General features: G+C 38.3%; 1 protein-coding gene and 1 pseudogene across 1 annotated transcript in view; one reads left to right on the forward strand and one right to left on the reverse strand.

The window, feature by feature from the left end:
• Nucleotides 1-22947, reverse strand: part of DNAH5 (dynein axonemal heavy chain 5) — a 272686-nt gene that overhangs the window by 179441 nt on the left and 70298 nt on the right. Inside the window, exons 23-29 of the mRNA XM_058306977.1 lie at nucleotides 19855-20056; nucleotides 19059-19294; nucleotides 6377-6595; nucleotides 5316-5378; nucleotides 4478-4716; nucleotides 3506-3746; nucleotides 1480-1679 (exon numbers count right to left, since the gene is read on the reverse strand). Coding sequence (XP_058162960.1) covers nucleotides 1480-1679; nucleotides 3506-3746; nucleotides 4478-4716; nucleotides 5316-5378; nucleotides 6377-6595; nucleotides 19059-19294; nucleotides 19855-20056 — 1400 coding nt within the window. The remainder of the gene's footprint in view (nucleotides 1-1479; nucleotides 1680-3505; nucleotides 3747-4477; nucleotides 4717-5315; nucleotides 5379-6376; nucleotides 6596-19058; nucleotides 19295-19854; nucleotides 20057-22947) is intronic.
• LOC139439800 (NF-kappa-B-activating protein pseudogene) lies at nucleotides 7343-12274 on the forward strand (annotated as a pseudogene).

Consider the following 22947-nt stretch of genomic DNA (forward strand, 5'->3'; position numbering starts at 1 on the left):
AAAATTTCTTTTTATTTATTTATTTATTTCTCTTCCCTTCTCCACACCCCCCCCCTTCCCCGCCCCGGTTTTCTGTTCTCGTGTCTATTTGCTGCATCTTCTTTGTCTGGCACGGGAATCTGTGCCTCTCTCTGTTGCATCATCCTGTTGTGTCAGCTCTCCGTATGTGCGGCGCCACCCCTGGGCAGGCTGCACTTTCCCTCTCACTGGGCAGCTCTCCTTACGGGGCGCACAGTTGCTAAACAGATTGTTTGAATATTTCACACATTTTCTGGTTATATACTGTTTTTTTTTTATCTTCACTAGAATATAGTTCCATAGCAATAAAGATCTTTGTGTTACTCACTGCTCTCTCTCTACTACCTAAGAGAGTGTATGGCACATAGTAGGTGTTGAATAAATGATCCCCAAATGATTCTGTCTATGGAGTGGATGCTATTGTTATAAAAGTTTCCCCAATGCTAACACAGACAATTTTTACTTAATTTATGTGTGTGCTCTTTTCTATCTTCATCAGTGAGCTATCTTCCATTTGTCCTTCATTCTGGTTAAGTATGAATAGTAACCAAATTCATTAACACTCATCAAATTCTGACAGTCCAAACTCATTACCAATGGCCTAAATACCTTGTTTTCTTAAAAGCAATTTTCAAACACTTAGGCATCCCACAAGAATGGATAAAAGAGAAATTTTTATCCAGACAATATTAAATATTACTTCCTACATTAAAATTAATGATGCATATGTACACAGAGAACAGAATAATATTTTTTAAACTAAATAGCACAATAAATTCTTATCCTTATCTAGAATGTAGATTGTATTTACATTCTACGAAATTGCCATTCGAGAGGATCCTAGATGACAATAAAATGTTTCAGAAAGAGCAAAGGGAAGGAATGAGTTAAGAAAATATAAGTTCATGAGTCTATGGTTTGCATGTTCAAAGTGTGCATGGCTTTGCTGTTACTGTCAAATAGAAGTGTTGGACTGGTATGAGGGTTTTAATTTACCTCTCTTTATGAATTAAATTCATTCTCTAACTTTGTCACCACATTAAAGCATGTACTCAACTAAGAGTTTCTAGTCCATAGATGTTGGCCTAAAAGGATGTCCAAGTGGAATGCTTATTCTGAAATTCAGAATAATATCCCCCCCTGGACTTTTGAGGCTGCTGAGCTGTCAAATGTGCAGTGAGGCTTGTTAGTGGCAAAGTTGGAATCTTTAGCAAGGTCCCAATGTCTAATTACATGTTGCATTATTTTGTACAATTGATGGTCTCAAAAGTATCCCATCAGTAGAAGGTAATCAGATAAAAACAATATTAGATGCACAGTGCCAAAGACTAAAATGCAAACAAATACTTGAAATATTGAATAAATTGTATGGGTGGTAGTTGTATCATGCATTTTTATTAATTTCCCTTGAAATGTTTGTTGTTACAGTTCTCAGAAATCTAAGAAAAAAGATTTTTCTACCTGTTGCTCAGTAGGGAACTCAGCAACATTAAGCTGTCCTCCATGCTGGCGATGATTTCCGCGGTACTGTCTCCCCTCAGGAGGAGCTCGCCACGACTTTTAAAGCTGCCAAACGTGAATGTTTTGTTGTCCCATTCGTTAATCACTTGCTTCAGCTTTTGCTCAATATCTCTCTCCTTTACAGCACTGACACAGATGTCCTATCAAAATTGCAAGTTCTCATTTTATTACGTGAAAGTCGCACATCCTTCTTTACTACTGTAGGTTCAGCAGAGATCCTATCTTCACTATTTGCCTCATAGGTGTCAGTAAACAGTTATTTTTCCAAATCTAAAATGCAATGTAATAATGGAATAGATAGGTAGAATAGATAGGAAGATGGAAGATAGTAATATTAGCTAGGGATTATGAGATGATGGATAGATAGATAGATAGATAGATAGATAGATACATACATACATACATACACACATACATACATATATACATACATACATAGATTTAGAGACACAACTAAATAATAGAATCTTAATTTATAAAATTTCCCACCAAACTACCCCAGAACAAAAGATAATAGATAAGAAATAACCTTCCAAAATTTGAAACTTTAGATCACAGACTCAAAATTTAACATGTCTCTGATTTAAGTCTACATTCAAATTAATACCTGATAGCAGAGGAAATTAGCAGAAAATTGATTTCCTCCAATCTCTCTCATCCCTTTCCCTGTCTCCCAGCCTCGTCTTCTCCTGGACTCAAGCCCCGCCTGTACCCTCTTCACTTCTCTCACAATAATCCCTCCCTGGGTGAGCTCATCTACACCCACGCATTCAGTAAACTTTTATATCTCCAGGCAAAACGCACATCCAGTTGCCTACTCTGGGACATCTCTGCTTGGATGTTTCAAACACACCCAAAACGCATTCTGCAAATATATAACTCATGCCCAAAATCAAACTCATGGTCTATATATCTTGTCACGCAATCTGATCTCCGTACTCTGTATCTTATCTCAGTGGTAAGCACATCCTACATCTGGATCTCTTTGAAGAAATCTAGGGATCATCCTTAGCCTCTTCCATTACTTCTCCCTTCACATTCACTCCATCACCAAATCCTGGTCAGCTTTAACTCCTAAAGACCTCTCGAATCTTTCGTCCCCTCTCAGCTCTACCATCTTCCCTCTCATCCACCGCAACATTCTCTCTTACCTGGGCTACCCCCCAACCTCCCAGTTGGTTCCGCCATCATCCCCTCCTCCCACATTGTGTTCTTCCAATTCCTTCTCTACAGGGCTACCAGTGTGATCACAACAAAATGCAAATTGAACCATACCACGCCCTGCTTAAAACACATATCATAGATGGCTCCCCATTGCTCTAAAGACCTAATAAATAATATATTCTAGACCCACCACTTACTCCCAGCCTCAACTGTCTCCACTCTTCCTCACCCCCATTCTCAGCCACACCAGCTTTCTTCTGGTCCCCCAAACACACCCCATAGCCTTCACACGTGCTGTTCCATCGGCCTGCAATTGTCTTCCATGCACTTTGCAGCCGAATTCCCCTCACACCCACCAAAGAAGCATACTTCCTTCACCCAGTCAGTCCTGCCCATATGTTCTAGCCTTGCCTACATTTATCACCATTCTCCTACCCCAGATATGTCAAGCCCCATTATTGCACCATCTTGCAGAGTAGCACACCTTTCCTTCAATGATATTGGCCATGGCTTGTAACTGTACCTTTATATGTATAATTATTTCATTACACAAATCATTTAATGATCTAGTAGTACAAGGATGCATCTTTATGTCCCCAGCACCTGACACCGAACCTGCCACATAGTAGGTACTCAATAAACATTTGTTGAAATGTTTATTTTTTAATGAATAGCAGCCAGGAAAAGAGTTTGAATTGCCCTGGCTTGATTTACTGATCCAATATCCCATAATGTAGGGATACTTTAAGATAAATATCATGAAACTCTCCAAACTTCCACTATATCACACTATCAACTGTACCTCTATTTCCTCTTTGTACTTCAGAAGAGGTGCCTCCATAATATTCCTTAATTTAAAGGTTTCATTCCCCACATCCAGACGGTGGCCAGTTAGAGCAGTTATTCTTTCCCAGTGCCTCTCCATCATGGCCTTGCTGGCCATGTGTTCCAGCAAGGGGCAGCACTCGCTGAAATCATCAATGGTTTTCTTCAGGTCCAGAAAAGCCTGCCAGTCCTTCAGGGCCCGAGGTAGTTTCCGACACCTATAAAGGGAAGTCAACGTGGAAGGCCATTTGGATATGAGCCAAGATATCTCCAATCCCAGATTGTCCATTAGCATTTCTACTCAAAAAGCCCACTATACGCCCGCTTTCAATACCAATCACATTTCATATATTTCTTGACTCAGAGAGTATCTGTGAATATAATATACTTATTTTTATATTACAGAAAATCACTCCTTCCAATTAGGAAAGATTTTTTTCCAGTCCTCCAAAACAATTAACTAGGTGAAAGGCAGTATTTTAAAGGATAGAGGTGCCCTTTCAATTCAATTCCACAAACATATATCAAGAAACTACTAAGTGCAAAGCAGAGCATAGGGTACCTGGCTGTCAACCAACCAAAATAAAGAGCAAATGACCCTCCAGTTCCTTTGGGGCCAGCTCTTAAAATGATTTAGGAAAATCAGGAAGTCACCTAACATAAACTTCAAATGTTTGGTAAGAGTAATAAATATAGAGCTCAGCTCCCTCCAAGTTACAGACTAGCCCCTGGCAAGATTCATTCAGAGTTAAGGATGCGCTATTCTCACAGCATGCATGCGGAGGTAATTAATAAATACCATTAGACAAGGGTGATGACAACGGACAACAACAATGCAGCAAGATGTGCTTTAGAAATGCCCACAGCAGAAAGAGAACTTGACAGTCTATCAAGAAGAAAGGATTTGAGGTTACTTAGCTCTGAGCATGCTAAACATTTAATTTCTCACCTGTTCTGGAATTCTAAGAGTTCACTGTTGATTTTTTCAACATTCACTTCCGACCAAAGGACATCGTGGTAACTGTTTACTGTTTCTATGACTCTGTCGTACAGAGTGTATATCTTCTGTAGAAGATTGAGTTGTTTCTTTATTTCAAGAAGCTGAGGATACTGCGTAACTGGCAGACCGAAAAGCTCCTCTCCCCCGGTATAGGTGACATATTTCCGAAAGATGTTATCAAATTGATTCTAACAAAAACACAAGGAAAAACTCATCAAAATGATCTACATCTGAACAACTATGCAAATGAAAAAAGTGACTGGCAAACAAGCAAACCTCAATGATTATCAGGAGCATATAAATATGAATATTAAATGGATGTAATTAATTACATAGAAAACACCTCTAATTATACTTATACCAAGTCGCATTTTAAAAATGTGTCATGCCATATTCCACAATAGGCCTGTCTATATTGAGAAAAAAATGTTGTTTTATTTTATTTATGATGTGGGTTTTTTTCTTTATTGTTACAGAAGCTTTAGATTCCGTAAGTTACATTGAAAATTAGGTCTTCCCACAAACCCCGCCCCCTTCCCTCCCACCCCCTTCCACACAGACACCATCCCTCACCGTTTGGCGCACCTGCCACAACTGATGAACACACACTGAAGCACTGCCCCCAACTAAGGTCTATAGTCCACTTTATGATTTACCCTTTACACTGTATAATTTTATAGGTTTTGAAAAAAATGTATAATGGCTTGCATTCATCATTGCCTTTATTTGTTTTAAAGCACAACAAACTTTTGGTTTTTTAGAAGGTCATAGAAATTAAAATGACTACCTGAAACATGATAAGCCTGTCACTAGCCTCCTGGGGTTTCAAGCCAACAGCCATTGGACCATTCTGAAATAAAAAGTTAAAATAAACATAAAATAGAACAAACTATTTGCATACAAATTCATGAGCTCAACGGATTTGGATCAAAGTCAGTTTTCATGCATGACACATACAAGATAGGAGAATTAATTTTTAATCTGTGTTGTAAAAAACCTCAGAAAATGACTCATTTGGAAATAATTTCTCAAGCCTAAAAATGCCAAGTTAATGTCACAACTTCCATATGTCAAGAAACTTTTGAAAATTAGGAATATGTATTATTCATTTCTTAGGTGACACAGGCTAAAAGATCTACATATCTAATGGTGTAGATCTCACCATTCTAAGTCCTTTTTGTAAAATGACCTATTTTCTTACCATCTAAAGAAGGTTTTCCTTAAGAGCACCTTAAATATGTGGATTTCTGTGTTTCATTATCCAGGAAGTTATGCTATGGATCCAATCTCCTAACCTTCTGAGATTTGGGATTTGATGTGCTACTTGTTAATAGGTTCAAATGTTACCCTACATGCTACATACTTCCCTTCTATAGCACCTTGTAATTTGCTGGAAATTCTCATTACACATCCTAGTCTCACTAGAAGATTCTGCACTAAAACTCACATATCATAAAAATAAGGAGTCCATGAGGCAGACCTACAGACAGGACCTGGCACATGCTGGGTGCTTTCTCTTTTTTGTGGAATGAATGAATGGGGTTGGAAAAGACAATTACTGTAAAGATATGTGAATAGTATTTTTCTACATAAATTTAGAAAGCTATGAATTTCCATACCAGACAATGAGTGAATGTGAACATACTTTTAAAATGCCCATTTCTTGTTGAAATTATACCGGATGAACTCTAAGGGGAAAGAAGGTTAGTGAAAGGAAATGCCCTTGTGCAAATAAAATGCCCATTCCTAGGCATGGAATTTAGCAGACAATTTTTAAAAGACAACTACATTTTTCACGCTCTGTTTCCTCTTCCCCATAAACACCCACAGAGAAAGCCAGAGTCGTACCGAGTCATAGTCCAAATAGAACTGTTGACAGTCCTGGTGGAAGACCTCCACGGTGCTAATCAGCTCCTGCCTGAAACGGGGCTGCAGGGAGACTAATTCATTCTGAGCTTCGCTGGCACGGGCCAGAAGCTTCTCCCAAGCATAGCGCAGAGTGTCAACCTTGTCCATTTCTTCCTTTGCTATCAGAAGTCCATACTTGTTAAGCAGGGCATAGGATTCCTGCACAAAAGAAGAAAACCTTAATTTCTGATACAAAAGTCTACACATGACCATTTATTCAAGCATTAGAATGGAAAAGAGCAGCATGAAAGGAAAACCACTCAAGAGTTGTAGCTATTCTGCTTGCAAAATCTAAGAGCTTCTATGAATAACTGAGCCACTTGGTTTCAGTTTCCTCATCTCTAAAATGTGAAAATTCCCTGCCTCCTTCACAGTATTTTTATAAGTATTAAATAACATTATCTTAGAAGCATTTTGAAAATAATAAAACATTATATAAATAAAAGACATTTTTACTGAGCCTCCCCAAATGGTATTTGAAGACTATGTAATTGTAGTAAGTAAATAAAAAGCATAAAACAATTTCACTGCTAATATTAGGATAACAAAATAAACCAGGAGTTTCACTCTTGCCCCTTTTACTTTGATGATAAGGATTTCCAACAGAAAGACAGAGGAGAGCATTCTTAAATCACAACTTGGGCCAAGCCATTGCCTTCAAAATGCAAAATTCTGGAACATTTTCTTGGGTAAAAGATTAAAAGGAGGCAAGGTTTTATTTTCTTGAGACAGGGTCTTCCCTAAATATCTGTCTCTTGCCCCACAGCTGCCCGTCCCCACGGAGGAAAATGAGTATGCGGTTGTTGATGTGGGGGGAACTGGGCAAGCGTGTCCCAGTGCCTCCCTCCCCCCTCCCTCTTCCTCCGTGGAGTCACGCATTCTGCTATGCTACCTCCACACCACACAATGCAGAGGCCCACAGCTTTGCAATACTGCCCTGATAGGTGAGTATGTACGGTTCTGGGCTTTAGTATTCCAAAACCCATAAGGTTGGAAGAAGACATCTGGGGTCAGGGCATTACACTGAATCAAGTCCTCCAAATAATAAAGGTTTCAATAAGAAAGATTAGGGAAACGGACTTGGCCCAGTGGTTAGGGCATCCGTCTACCACATGGGAAGTCCGCAATTCAAAACCCGGGCCTCCTTGACCCGTGTGGAGCTGGCCCACGTGCAGTGCTGATGCGCGCACACAGGGGTGTCCCCCGCGTAGGGGAGCCCCACGCGCAAGGAGCGCGCCCGTAAGGAGAGGGGCCCAGCGCGAAGGAAAGTGCAGCCTGCCCAGGAATGGCGCCGCCCACACTTCCCGAGCCGCTGGCAACAACAGAAGCGGACAAAGAAACAAGATGCAGCAAATAGACACAGAGAACAGACAACCGGGGGAGGGGGGGAATTAAATAAATAAATAAATCTTTAAAAATAGTAATAATAATAAAGATTATATTTTGATCTTGACTACTTGACTCCATTTTTATCTTAACCCTTGGGTGGGTGAAAACATGCCATCTGTAACTCAGCCAGGGCCAGGCTGGGACATGTCTCTCCCCTGATCTTCCACGAGATGGGACTTTTTCCCTTGAGATTTTGATATCTAAGACGCGCAAGACATGATTCCACAGCCCATTGCAGCAGTGGTCTGCGCCATTTCACAGTAATTTGGAATTTTTCAAAATTCAAAGAGAGTTGCAAAAACTGTGAAATGAGGGTATAATCCTAACCCCCAAAGTATAAATCCGTGTGTACAAGTTACGGTGTGATGAAAAGATGGTTGTTTCTGTCTGGAATCGTTTGGTTTGCGTTGCTTTGCTTTGTTTTGCTTTGTCCAAACAAATACATTCCCTCCCTCTCCTCATCCCCTAAAAAATTCTAATCTACTTTCTATCTCTAAAAATTTGCTATTTCTAGTCATCTCTCACAAGTGATATCATACAATATTTGTCCTTATGTGCCTTATTACACTGAGTATAGTGTTTTCAAGCTTCCTCTATTTTGTTGCATGACTCCTAACTTCATTCTTTTTTATGGCTAAATAATATTCCATCGAGTGTATGTACCATATTTTGTTTACACATTAATTTGTTGATGAACATTTGGAATATTGTCTATTGTGAATAATGCTGCTATAAACATTGTTGTAAAAGCATCTGTGTGAGAGCCTATTCTCATTTTCTCACTTTTATACTTGGGGTATGAACTTAAAAGTGGAATTGCCAGATATGATGGTTAAGTTCATGTGTCAACTTGGCTTGGGTATGGTGTCCAGTTGTTTGGTTAAGCAAGCACTGGCCTGATTGTTACTGTAAGGGTATTAAATGGACTTAAATCATCAATAAGTTGATTGCATCTATGACTAATTACATCTACAATCAACAATCAACTAATTACATCTACAATCAACAATGAGAAAATTTTCATTCAATCAATTGAAGGCCTTAAAGGAAGAATCGACTTTTCAGCAGTCAGAAAGGAGAATTTCCATCTCTACTTCAGCCAGCCAGCTTCTCCTGCGGAATTTACCAGAGTTCCCAGCTTGTGGCCTGCCCTACTGAATTCAGACAGTCCCCGCAGTCATATGAGCTAATTCTTAAAATAAATCTCATAATATTTACATATATATGTATAGTCTGTCAGTTCTGTTTCCCTGGTGAACTGTGACTAATACACCAGGCCATACAGTAATTTTATATTTAACTTACTGAGAAACTGCCATATTGCTTTCCACAGTGGCTGCACCATTTTACCTTTCTACCCACAATGCACTAAAGTTACAATTTCCCTACATCATCTCCAACATTTATTTCTAATTTTTTAAATAATAGCTATCTTTTGTGGCTATGAAGTGATATCTCATTACAACTTTTGCAGCTTTTTATTTTTATCTTGAAATACTTTCAAACTTACAGGACAGTTGCAAAAATAATGCAAACCCCATAGAGAGAACTCCAACACACCCTTAGCCTACCCTGATACCCAAATCCATCAATTTTAGCTTTTTGCTACCTTTGCCATATTGTTATATCTATCCATCCATCTATCTACCTATTTATCATTCCGTTTTCTGAACACTTGAGTGTAGGTTGTTTACATCATGCTCCTTGAATATTTATTACTGCCATATACATTTCCTAAGAACAAGGATATGCACCATCTTAAGTGCAGTTATCAAGTTCAAGGAATTTAACATTGATATAAAGTTTGCAGTCTAAATTCCAATTTTTTCATGTGTCCCAATAATGTATATCCCTTTGAGTGTTTTCTCCTTTCTTGCAAGATACCATCCAGGATCATGAATTGCATTTAATTGTCATTGCCTCTTTAGTTTTTCTTTCCCTAGTTTTTAAATTATGAGTACGTATATGCAATATAAGCTTTCCCATCTCAGGCACTCCCAAACATGCCATTCAATGGAATTAAAATTCAAAATATTGCAGTACCCTCACCACCTTCCATTACTAAAATGTTCCCATCTCCCCAAACAGAAACCCTGCACCCATTATGTATTAACTCCCAATTCCTCCCCTGCCCCTGGCAATCTGCACTCCAATTTCCCTCTCTTTGAGTTCACATATTCCCTGATATTTTTTCTGTAGCCACCATGGACCATAAATTTAACATCCTAAACCTGTAACAATCTAGTTTGCTTTAATACTGACTTAACTTCAATGGCATGCACCTTTATGTAGTTCTTATTACAAATTACATGTTTATACATAATAGTCCAAAACCACATTTTATGCGTTTGCCTTTTAGATCCTGTAGGAAGTAAAAAGCAGTGTTACAAGCAAAAAAAAAAAAAAAAAAATACAATAGTACTGGCATTTATATTTACCTATGTCATTACCCTCACCAGAGATCTTATTTCTTCAAGTGATTTTAATCTACTGTTTATTGTCCCTTCCTTTCAACCTGCAGGACTCTCTTAAGCATCTCATGTAGGGCCAGTGTAGTGATGAAGTCCCTTAGATTTTGTTTATGTGGGAATATCTTAATCTCTCCCTCATTTTTGAAAGACAATTTTTCCAGATGTGGAATTCATGAAGGGCAATTTTTGGCATTCAGCACTGTAAATATATCATCCCACTGCTTTCTTGCTTCCATGGATTCTGACAAGAAATTGGTACTTAATCTTATTGAGGCTCTCGGGTTTGTGACACATTGCTTCTCTCTTGCAGCTTCCAGCAATCTCTCTTCATTTATTGACAGTCTGAATATAATAATGCTGTGGTATGGATCTATTTGGGTCTACCCTGTTTGGAGTTTTCGTTGAGTGTCCTGAGTGAGTATATTCATGATGAAGTCAAATTTATCCATTGTTCCTTTTGTGGTTCATGATCTTGGTGTGATATCTAAGAAGCCATTGTTGAATCCCAGGTCATGAAGAATAGGCCCTATGTTTTCTTCTATGGGTTTTATAGATTCAGTTCTTATATTTAGGTCCTTGATCAGTTTTGAGTTAATTTCTGTACATGGTGTGAGGTAGGGGCCCAATTTCATTCTTTTACATGGTAGGTATCTAGTTTTCTCAACACCAATTGTTTCCCTATAGCATGTGCTTAGCACCCTTGTTAAAAATCAATTTTTCTGCGGTTTCTGTGGCCTTGTGCAGTTGCAAGGTGGCAGTTTCTGGGAGCCAAGGGGATCCCAGGCTCTGGAGCACCCCCGTCTTCCCTGGCTACAGGAACTCAGTGGCAGTGAGGCCTCTGGTGTCCCTGCTCATGCAGCCCCAAGAGTGTAGCCTCAGGTTCCACAGGAAAGCATCTCAGTTTGTCAAAGAGCCCCAAACCCAGCAAAGCCACCTGTTCCTCATGGGACCAACACTCTCTTGAGCTTTTGTCCTCCATCCAGGACCAAACTGGCCTCGAGCATCAGCTGGGGGGTCCTGAAATCATTCCTATGGCTTGCAGTCTCGATCTCAAGAGCACCCTTCTGGGTTCTGGGGCACTCCATTGGTTTCTGCTCATACGGCGCCTACTCACCCTATCACAGCAGCTACTCATGCCCCTATGGGAATGACAAGCCATGGCCTAGCCTCCTGGACAAGCTGAGGGAGGGCAGCCTGCGGCAGAAAAGGTTAAGTGAGAGAGAAAGGACTGGAGAACTGGGACCTCATGAAGTACGGGAACTTTCTCCAAGAATCCTGAATGAGACTGATGAATCATTGGAGGATGAAGAGCCGAAGAAAAGCACTTCATCAGCTTCTGCTTCAGAAGAAGAAAAAAAGAAGTCTAGTCATTCAAAAAAAAGGTCCAAAGGAAAACACATGAAGTATTCTGATGATTCTGTAGGTGACTCTGATTCTGAAACAGACTCAGTGATGAAAATACAAAGAGCAAAGGAAGCCAAGAGAAAGGACAAGAGGAAACACAGATTGAAGAAATACAAGAAAAAGAAGTTCAAGAAAAGTAGAAGACCAGTACTACAAGTTCTAAAGATTCCTCAAGAAGAGTTTCTGGAGAATCCCTGGATGGATCGCTCAAAACCTGAAGATCCTCAGATTTCATTGGACCAGAGGCTCTAAAATCACTTGCCTCTCTAGATAATAAACCTTTGAACTATGGCCATGCTCTGTTACTCCTGAGGGTGCTGAATATGTAAAAGCTGGAAGAGGTGAAATTTGCTTGACAGGTGAATAAACTGCATCCTTTGAATGCTCAGGTTACGTGATGAGTGGTAGTAAGCATCTCCAAATGGAGGCTGTGCGACTGCGAAAAGAGAACCAGATCTATAGCACTGAAGAGAAGAGAACACTTGCATCCTTTAAACCAAGAAGAGAGAAGAAGATTCTGGTCAATTTTCAAAAGATGGTATATAAGAAGATCAAAGGGAAGGATGACAAATAGGGATTTTCTGATTGTTCAGCAGACATTTTTATAAACTAAAAAGAAAGTTTGGCTTCCATGCATATGTTCAGAAAGATTCTTATTACCCAAAGAAGCATTACAGCGCTACTATGCCTTCTGTTATTTCTTTCAGTCTTTTAATAAAAAGCTGCTTACTGATACAACTTTACCAAGTCCTTTGTGTTATTCCGGATTGACTGTAATAGCTTTGTGATTTAAAAATCCAAATTTCAAATGAAACCCTCCTATGTCGGGGGAGGTGGCATGGAGAGAACATGTTGATGAGATGAGAAACTTCCATCTCACACCATGGGACAGTGCTGTTTATTAGCTCTACATGATGCCAACTCTCCCTCATTCAACTGAACTTGTGGGAAATCACTATTCCTCTACTTTGCATGTGTTGTAAATGGACTTGTTAGTAACATACAGGAGGTCACTTTTGCTAACAAAATGAAGTCATTACTAGGAAAGATAAATCTGAAATTTGAAAATTGACTTATGTAATACAATATATAGTCTGCCCTAAAAATTATGTATTTTGGTTTTAGACCCTATCTCTCAAATTCCCAAACCAACAAACCCAAAAGCAAATGAACCCACAACTTGTCAAACTGTAAATGTAAACATTAGTTGTTGTTTTTTTAAGATTTTTTAAAATTCTCCCCCCCTTGCAGCTTGCTTGCAGTCTGCTCTCTGTGTCCATTCACTGTGCATTCTTGTGTCTACTTGTCTCCCTTTGTTGCGTCATCTTGCTGCACCAGCTCTCCGAAGGTGCAGGTCGGAGGGCCAACTTGCCTTCACATCTACCCATATGGCAGATAGGAGCCCAACTGATTGAGCCACAGCTGCTTCCCTGAATATTAGTTTTTCCAATTCCTAATAAGTTACTTTAGAATGGTTCTTTCAAATATAAAATCTTGAGAAGGCTACTCTTGTGCCAATGTAAGCACAGGTGTGTTGATGACAGTCTGACTTCTAAAAAGAATGGGAACCAACTATGGCTAGGAGTTTGATAGGGGAAATACAATGAAGCAGAATTTTTACTTAGTTTCATAAGGATGAGGCTAACATGATCTTAAACATTTTTAAGTCCATCCTTCATGTAGTAGGCACATTTCATTTTAATAAGTGTTAAGCCTTTCAGTTTTTGTTTTTTATATATACACCTGTCATTCACTTTCATCTCTAATGTGGTATAGAGTCTCCTCACTTTATCACGCTTTTATGGCTATTGCTGACCTTTACATTTGGGAGAAATGGAAAATTGTGAGACTATGAGATAACAATCTTTTCCCTTCCCTTATTTTGTTCAATTTTAGTCAGGTCACAAGAGTGAATGGGGAGGAGCATTGGACGTTTGGGTTATTTTTGTTAGGGTTGCTTTGTGCTCCATTATTATATGCCTAGAATAAATTTAAATTACATGGGTGATGGGCCTCTCTCTTTGTAATAGCTTAAAGTGGTGGGGTTTTTTTCAAATTTCTTAAATAAGGCATTCATATTTTGAAGTATAGATCAAAAGTTTTAACATCTATTTTAAGAAAATGGCTATCTTTAACCCACATATAGCAACATTTATGACCCCTGAGTTTGAAGTGATTTCAATTTATCTATACCTAACTATATTGGCTGCCTAGCCTAATAAAACTGTAGTTTCCAAAAGTTAAAAGGAAACTAGTTCCCAAAATCATTAGTCTTAAGTCATCTACTTCCCTGTACTACAAAGTCTACATTTTATAATCCCCCATTAAAGATTTTATTCTCTGAGAACATTTTGTTGTTGTTGTTACTGGTTCCTAGAAACTGAATGACTATGTTCCCTTATTTTCAGTAGGTGAGGTTGTTTAAATAAAACAAGTTTGTGGTATATATGTATATTGTGGATTTCCATTTGATTCTCCAGCCTATCACCTCCACAGAGTAGATACTCAACAAAATCTTGAGTAAATGAAAGAAAAGTTACAAATTTACTTTAGGACTTTACCATCTCTTTCATTAGGACTTATTAGGGAACCAGCTACCAAAAAATGGCTGTGTAGCATATTCTTTGGGAAAGAGGAGGGAAAAATAAAAGGACTAAATTATTTTAATTTCAGCTCATGAGAGTTTCTGCTTAAAACTGTTCAGTCACCTGAACCATAAATCAAACAGTAGAACTACTGTATTTTAAATATATTCTCTATTCTCCAAGGAGACTTAACTAATTTCCTACCTCCTTGCCTCTGTTTATGTTGCTTTGATAGGATTTTCCTGGTTTTTTTTTAAATTGGATAAATGTAACTGATAAAAAAAAAGGACAAAAGAAAATTACCCACAGTCCTGCCAGCCTAATACATCAAATGTTTTCAGTGCTTGAGTTCCTTTCCAGTACTTGTCTATGTAAATAATGTATTCTGACATTCTTGCAAGCAATTACTCATAGTGTAATGTAATTTTGTCTTTGGTGTTTTAAAACTTTGCAGCAAGGCAAGTGTAGCAGTTTGATATGGTCTTCAATTCTAAAAAGAGATACTGAATTACATTTGTAATCTGGTCTGTACCTGGGCCTGATTAAGTTTTGATTAGGGCTTTGATTGGGCCACATCATTAGGACGTTGAGTCCCCACCCCTTGGTGGGTCGGAACTCACAGATAAAAGGCAGGGCAAAGGACAGAGTTGAGGGGTTTTGATGTTGGAGGTTGATGCTGAAGCCTGAAGCTAGTGCCCTGGGAAGTAAGCTCACAAAGGAAACAGAAGCAAGACCCTGGAAGAGAGGAACCCTGGAAGCCTGAACCCTCCCAGACTTCGGCAGCCATCTTGCTCTAACACATGAAAACAGACTTTGGTGAGGGAAGTAATTTATGCTTTATGACCTGGTATCTGTAAGCTCCTACCCCAAATCAATACCCTTCATAAAAACCAACCAATTTCTTATGTTTTGCATCAGCACCCCTTTGGCTGACGAATATAACAAGATAGCCTCACAAGGGTGGTAGGAGCAAGTGATGATATGGGGATAAATAAGGGTGGTGACTGAACCCGTCCCCGTTTCAGTGCCCCCAATCCTCCAGCCACCCTGCTGCCATCATGGTTGTGATGGTGTATTGTGGAAGGTAGCATGCTCAGTTTCAGAGTTTCCAAATTTATTGTTTAGCAGTGAGTCCTAACTCACAGTAAATGAATGGACCTATGAGTAAGGGAACCTTTCTGACTAGTAACATTATAAACTGCAGAACTGCTGTCATTTTCCTTTTCCCAGTTGTGCCCATAAAGAGGTATATCTAAGCTGGACGCTTAGGCTCACATGAGGGAATAAGCAGCTAAGTGTCATCTTAGTTCAGGTTGACCAGTGGGTTTTAACAACTCTAAATTCAGCCTCTATACCTGTAACTCTCTGAAGTGACACAAATAGTAATGGGAAAAACTTTTTAGAAAATAGAAAACAACTTACTGGTTACTCTGTTAATGTGATGGAAGTTACAGAATGGAAAACGAATGAATGCAAAATATATATAAATATATGCGGCTGGATGTCTGCCACAAGTTTTATTATTCAATAAATATTCTTTGGATTGAAAAAAAAATCAATTGGCCATAGATGTGTTTCTGGGCTTTCAATTCTATTCCTTTAGTGTTGTCTGCCCTTATTTCAGTACCATTTTGATTACTGTATATTTTTGATTACTGTATCTTTATCATACATTTTGAAATCAGGAAATGTGAGAACTCCAACATTTTTCATCTTTTGCAAAATTGTTTTGACTACTTAAAGCCCTTTACAGTTCCATATTTATTTGAGGACTGGCTTACTTATTTCTTCAAAAAAGGCTGCTGGAATTTAGATAGGGATTGCACTGAATCTGTAGCTTGCTTTTGTGATATTGACATCTTCACAATATCAACACATCCTGTCCATGAACATGGATGGTCTTCCATTTATTTAGGTATTCTTTAATTTTGTTAAGCAGTGTTTTGCAATTTTCTTTTATATCCTTGCATCACAGTTTGAGATTATTTTATAAGTCCCAAAAGGAGAAATATTGCTTATAAACTAATATGTTCCTCTGGGTGTGATACCCTTTGACTGCATAAATTCAGCTGAGGTGTCTGTCATTGGATTACCTGTTAAGACTGAGTTAGGACTTCTTAGATTTGACCATGTCAGAGGGTGTGACTCAGGTTGAGTCCCTGCCATCTTGCTGGGTCTAATAAAAATGAGATCAAGAAGACACACAGCAGAGAGAACTTAGTCATTTTTGATCCTGCCATGTGATAGAAAGGAGAAGGCTGCTTGGGGAGAGATGGGTCATTTGCCTGATAGTTTACAACTCACCTTGGGAAGAGAGCTGAGACTGATAGAGGAAACCCTGAGGAGCTAGCCCTTTGCCAGCGTGCAGCTGAGGTTGGGAAGAAGCCGAGGCCACGGAGCCTAAAGAGGAAGAGGAAGCGCAGGAGGCTAAAAGCCAACAGAGCGCACACACCATCTTGCTTCAACACATGGCAGCTAAATTTGGTGAAAAAGTACCTGTGATGATACCTTGAGTTGGACTTTCCACAGCCTTGGGTCTGTAAGTTTTTACCCCAAATATGTACCCTTTATAAAAGCTAACCAATTTCTGGTACTTTGCATCAGTATCCCTTTACTGCACTAATACATATGGCTAAATTTATTCCAATATAGTTTATTCTTTTATTTGCTATTGTTAATGGAATTGTTTTCTTAATTTCCTCTTTAGACTGTTCATTGGTAACAAATAGAAACATAATTGTTTTTGTTTATCTTGTATCCTACCCACTTTCCAGAAAAGTTTTCATGTGGATTCTTTTGGATTTTTTATATATAAGATCATACTCACTTTTCCAATTTGAATACCTTTTATTTCTTTTTTCTTGCCTGGTTGTTCTGCCTAGAAAATCTAGTACAATATTGAATAGAAGCAGTGAAAGAATGATTCTTGTCTTGTCACTGGTCATAGGGGGAAAGCTTTAAGTCTTTCACAATTGAGTATGAAGTTAACTGTGGATTTTTTCGTAAATTGTCTTTATCATATTGAAAAAGCGCCCTGTATTCTTAGTTTTCTGAGATTTTTTTACAAAGAAAGAGTTCTGGATTTTGTCAAATGCCTTTTCTTTTGCATTGAGATAATCAGGTGGGTTTTCACCTTCTTTTTATTTATGTGGTATATTATATAGATTGACTTTCAGATGTTGAACCACTCTTGCATTCCTAGGATAAATCTTACTTTGTCGTAGTGTTTAATCTTAAATCTTTTTAATACGCTGTTGGATTTGGTTTGCTATTTTGTGTTAAGGATTTTTACATCTCTTTTTATAAGGAAAATTGGTCTGTGATTTTCTTTTCTTGTGATATCTTTACCAAACTTTGGTTTCAGAGTAACACGGCCTTATATAATGAATTAAAAAGTATTCCCTCATCTTGAGTTCTTTAAAGAGTTTGAGGAAAACTAGTGTTAATTTTTCCTTAAATGTATGATAGAATTCACCAGTAAAGTCATCTGATCCTAGATTTTCCTTTGGTAGAATTTTTTTTATTATTGATTCAATCTCTGCACTTGTTTCAAGTTTGTTGGTGTTTTATTATTTCTTCTTGAGTCATTTTAGGTAACTGATATATTTTTAGAAATTTCTGCATTTCTTCTAGATTAGTTTGTTGGCATACAATTGTTCAAAATATTCTCTTACCATCCTTTTTATTTCTGTAAGGTCAGTAGTGACATCACCATTTTCCTTTCTGATTTTAGTTATTTGCATCTTTTCTCTTTGTCAATACAGCTAAGAACTTGTCAATTTTTTTCAAAGCTCCAACATTTTGTTTTATTTATTCTCTCAATTGTTTTTCTATTCTCTATTTCATTTTTCTCCGTTCTAATCTTAATTATGTCCTTTCTTCTGCTAACTTTTGGTTTACTCTGCTCGGGTTTTTCTAGTTCATCAGGATGTAAAGTTAGGTTATTACCTGTTATAGAACCGTTCTAAGGGTGCAGTTATATTAGTCCCATTACAAAGAATAAATATAGTGGTCCACACCTGATAAAACATTATCATCTGGAAAGGACAGTATGATACAGTATAAAAAGAAACTAACATGAAACACTAATCAAATTGCATAACCTCTCAGACCCTCAGTTTTCTTGCACGTAAAGTGGGGGTTGCAGTGAGTACTGAATGAGTTAACACATGCGTGGATGCCTTTGGCGCACCACGCAGATCCCATTTACGAGGTTATGTTCCCATTCCCAGCTTCTGGAAGTGTTGGCTACATGAATCACAGCTGCCTCCTTCCCTAGAAAAATGTCCTCAGCTGAATGGGAGCCTCCTGATGGGGACATTATGATCCATAACCAACTGGCTTTGGAGTGCAAAGGTCAGTCCATCTTGCCTCAAGGTGGTCCCAACTGATTAGAACAATTCATGCTCTGGAGCCTATCATGGGATCAAGCTGAAGCTCATTTCCTGCAGAGACCACGTCTTTGCTTAGCTTTCCCCTTTCTTTCCTGCTTCCCTCAACCCCCTTCTCCCATGAGCACTTGCTCCATAAATCACTTGTACAGAAATCCTCATCTCAGACTCTGCTTGTAGGCACCTGACCTAAGAAAGCATGTAAAAGACAACAACTGGTCATCGTGTGTGCAGGATTGGGGTTTAATATCATCATTACTGAAATTACTGCTCTTAGGTTTAGCATCCATGCATAACACCAGCCCAGACCTGGTCAAAATGTCAGCTACTAGCATTCAACCTGTGGAGATATTTCTATCATGAACAAATGATTACTGGTTACCTCAATAGGTCCTACTTGAAAATCAATAGGGATTTGCTGCTCCCTGATTTCTTTCAGGGCCGCCATAGCAATCCGAATATCATCAAGGTCTTTAATTTGACGATTCAGTTTCTTACTGAATTCTTCTATGAGTGTAAAAGTGTTTTCCATCTCACTTCTGTATTTTTTGTTACAGTGGCGGCCTATGACAGTCATCCAGGCCTTCGTCTCAGCAGTCAGGGCTAACTTCAAGTCAGCTGTAAAACCCAAATATTCATAGCTCAGTTTGAAAACCTGGAACCAGTTTAAGAAGGTGCAATGCTATTTTTCTTCAATAGTAAATACTTTGCAGTTTGTAGCCCCTTGAATACCTGGAAAGTCAAACTGGAGAAAAAATTGCTTATTCCTAATCGGTACATATTTATTCATTTTATTACATTTGTTTTTGCAACAATTCAAAACTTATTTCAAAATGCCAAAGAAAAAAATTTTCCCAAAACCTTTGGAGATTGGAGCTTCAATTGGATTGTTATTGTTTTTATCTTCAAAAGGTAAATTTTAATTCCAAGTACAACAGATCTATTGTTTTCTCTGAATTAGCATTGACTTTCAAGGTTTAGCAACAAACTGTTCAAAATAATCCAGAATGACTCATTATGCAGATGGAAATTAAAAACTAAGCTACAAACTGGTCTTAAAGCAGGAGGCCCATAAAGCAAAGTCAATTTTTAAGATAACCAGGCCCCTCTAGAATTCTTAACTAGGTAGGGACAGAACAGTTGAATTTTTGCAATTTTCTGAAAAGAAATGAACCAACCTGTGTACAGTGCAAGGGGACCCACACAGAGGTATTCCGGCTCAGCATTAATTTCCTGCTCTAATTTTTGGAAGTAGAGAATCTGAGATTCAAATTCAGAAAGCAAGGGCTTGTTCATAATAAACGTCTTAATAGTTTCTTCTTTCTCCTTTTGCCAAATGTGATTGTAGCGTTTGAAGCACTCCATGGATGTAAGAACTTCCTAGAATATAAATAACAACGGATTTATTTTGGAAGGAAGAATCTGAAATGGCGTCATGGTATAAGAGAATATTTACCAATTGCTGAGTTTCCTAGGGATTTATTAAAATGTTTAGTTAGTGAGCTGTGTGATTGGTTGGAAATGCTACAGAACTGGGACTGTGTCCAAAGTTATGGACAGTAACCCTGGGCCGGTAACAGGGAAACCATCACCAATCCCAAGCCAGAAGGGAGGAGGGGAAGTCTCCAGGAACTAAAAGAGAGACTCCTTGAAAATGTTTGTGGTCAAGGCCACCTTGACTGGAGCTGGACCCTTAGGTCAAAAACCACAGCTGGAGGTAATGCTATAGGAAAGTTGTTATGGGAAAAATTAGCTGAGGTCACGCTCTCCCCTCTTTCAGATCACCCCCAATTCTTCCCATTGGTCAAATCCAACAGAAAAGCTCAAGGGAAACCTGTTGATGAGGTCCTACAAGTCAGCCACCCAGGGCAAACAGCCCCCCATGGAAACAGACGAGCTGAGAGTGGATCTGGGGGGACAAACAACAAATATCCAGCATCAAACCCCATTGGGATGCACAGAATTTCAGAAAACCTAGGGTTCCATTACATAAGAATTAGCATTCATGCAATGCTAAATATTCCCATCTAGGAAGATGCTTTATGTTCCCATATCTTTCAATATTTTTTAAAAACTAACACTAGGTTTTAGAGTAATCTTCATTAAGACCCCACACATTTGTTATTATGTATATTCCTGGGTATCTGCGCGATTAAATCTAAGCCCCCTCTCAATTAGAAACAGAGTGGGCATCACCATCCCAGAATTCTCAGTATTGGGGAATGAACAATGGTTAAAGTAGACTTACTATTATTCTAGTCTAGACTTATTATTATTCTATGAATAGGAAAACTTGTGTCATTGATATAAAGGCAATGGCCACCAGAGGATCTGAGGGGAGAGGAGGGAAAAATAGTTGTAATATGGGGGCATTTTCCAGATATGGGGATTGTCCTGCATGACATTCCAATGACAGATACAGGCCATTATATATTTTGTCATAACTTACAAAATTGCCCAGGACAGAGTATAAACTAAAATGTAAACTATAATCCACAGTTAGTGGCAATGCTTCAATATGTGTTCATCAATTGTAACAAATGTACCACACTAATGAAGGAAATTGTTGATGTGGGAAAGTGAGGGGGGAGGGGGAATGGGGCATATGGGAATCCCCTATATTTTCTATTTAACATTTATGTAATCTGAAGTTTCTTTAAAATAAATTTTTTAAAAAAAGAAAGTGCTGCACAGTTCAGCCTAGTCTTTGTATATTTTATCCTTGTTTCTGTAATTCAGCCTCCACAAACATTTCTTACACACCATCCACTAAGCTTCTTCCATCATATTTTTTATACTGAAATTCTTTATTTATAATAATTTTATTAAGTGTGTTCATCTTTTACTATGAATGTTCTTGTTTTTAATACACTCTGGTTTTTAATACACTCTGGCTACAAAGTTGCCTACGTTTTGTGTGGCCACCTCAATCCTGTTTTTCTCACAACCCTTATGTGCAACTTTGCAAAACAGAAAACATGCCTGTATTTATCCATCAACTGACTACCAACCTAACTCTTGTTAGACAATGCTTTTTTTTTCCAGATTAAACTCTCAATTTATTTTGTAGATAATCGTTTCGTCTGCAAATAATTTAAAAATTATCTCCCTATTTCTAATGCTTATACCTCGAGAATGAAGTTTTTCCATTGGCTTGTGCTATAAATTCTGAGTTGCATCTGCATGGAAAAGTGAAAACATTAAGAAAGAAGAGCAACTACTATTATTTGACATGGTGGAGCATTACCAACAGCAATCTAACTGTTTCAATTTTTTAAAATACTGTAGTTTCACTCCAACTCCCTGCATGCAGCTAATATGTCCCTTGGAGCCTTGAATTTAATGGGTGATAAAACTTCCTACCTACTAAAAATGCAGAAAGCTAGGCCTGTCATTGCCTGTACCAACCAAAACTGATCACTTGCCAAAGGAGGCATTGCTGGCATACATACCCAAAATGTATTGCAACTGCATATAGACGTATTCACAAATGAAGATGTTTGGAAAATGAGCAACAGATCATCAAAGACTCCCTGAATAGGGCTAGAAATACCAGAAACCTGAGCTCTTTCTAGCATGCAAGAGTTCGTAATGTTCAGAATATATCCAAACTAGTTTTAGACTTTCATGTTTTATCTGAAAGTGGAAATATTTATTAAACTGGAATTTTTTATAGTGACCATAACCAAGAACTTCAAAGAAAAATTACATGAACTAGGTAGGCAGAGCTGCATGCGTAAATGATTTTATTCCCAAGGTTATTTTGACTATTAGTCTAGCTCATCTTTTCAAGCCAGGCTGTGCTATAAGTTGAAGGCCAACCTATGAATTTGCTCAGCACAGGTCAGGTTTAAATCCTGGTTCACACAACCATGGCAAGAGGGAGGGGGCAGTGATCCCAGGATTTTCAGTAGTTTTGGCAATATCATATCTAAGGAACCATGGCTGTGGTAAGATTGACCATGTCTAGTAACACTACCAAGTGTGCATATGAACTTCCAGAAACAGTTTGGCCATCCTATAAATCTGGAAAGAGTTCTTCAAGATAACCTAACTGCCAATCCTCCTCTCTATTATTTTAAGGAAGACTAAGATCTGTGTATTTTCCTTAAAATAATGTCAAATCAAGCACAACAAAAATGCCATAGGGATTAGTATTATCCCTTATTGTACTGCTGGAAATTGGTTTCAACCACTATGTCTTCCATTTAGATTTTTATAATACTAGCTGTTTATATTTAGAGAAAATAATGGTTTTTAGTACTGATTTA

Source organism: Dasypus novemcinctus, chromosome 2, assembly GCF_030445035.2.
Source record: "Dasypus novemcinctus isolate mDasNov1 chromosome 2, mDasNov1.1.hap2, whole genome shotgun sequence".
Classification (NCBI taxonomy): Eukaryota; Metazoa; Chordata; class Mammalia; order Cingulata; family Dasypodidae; genus Dasypus; species Dasypus novemcinctus.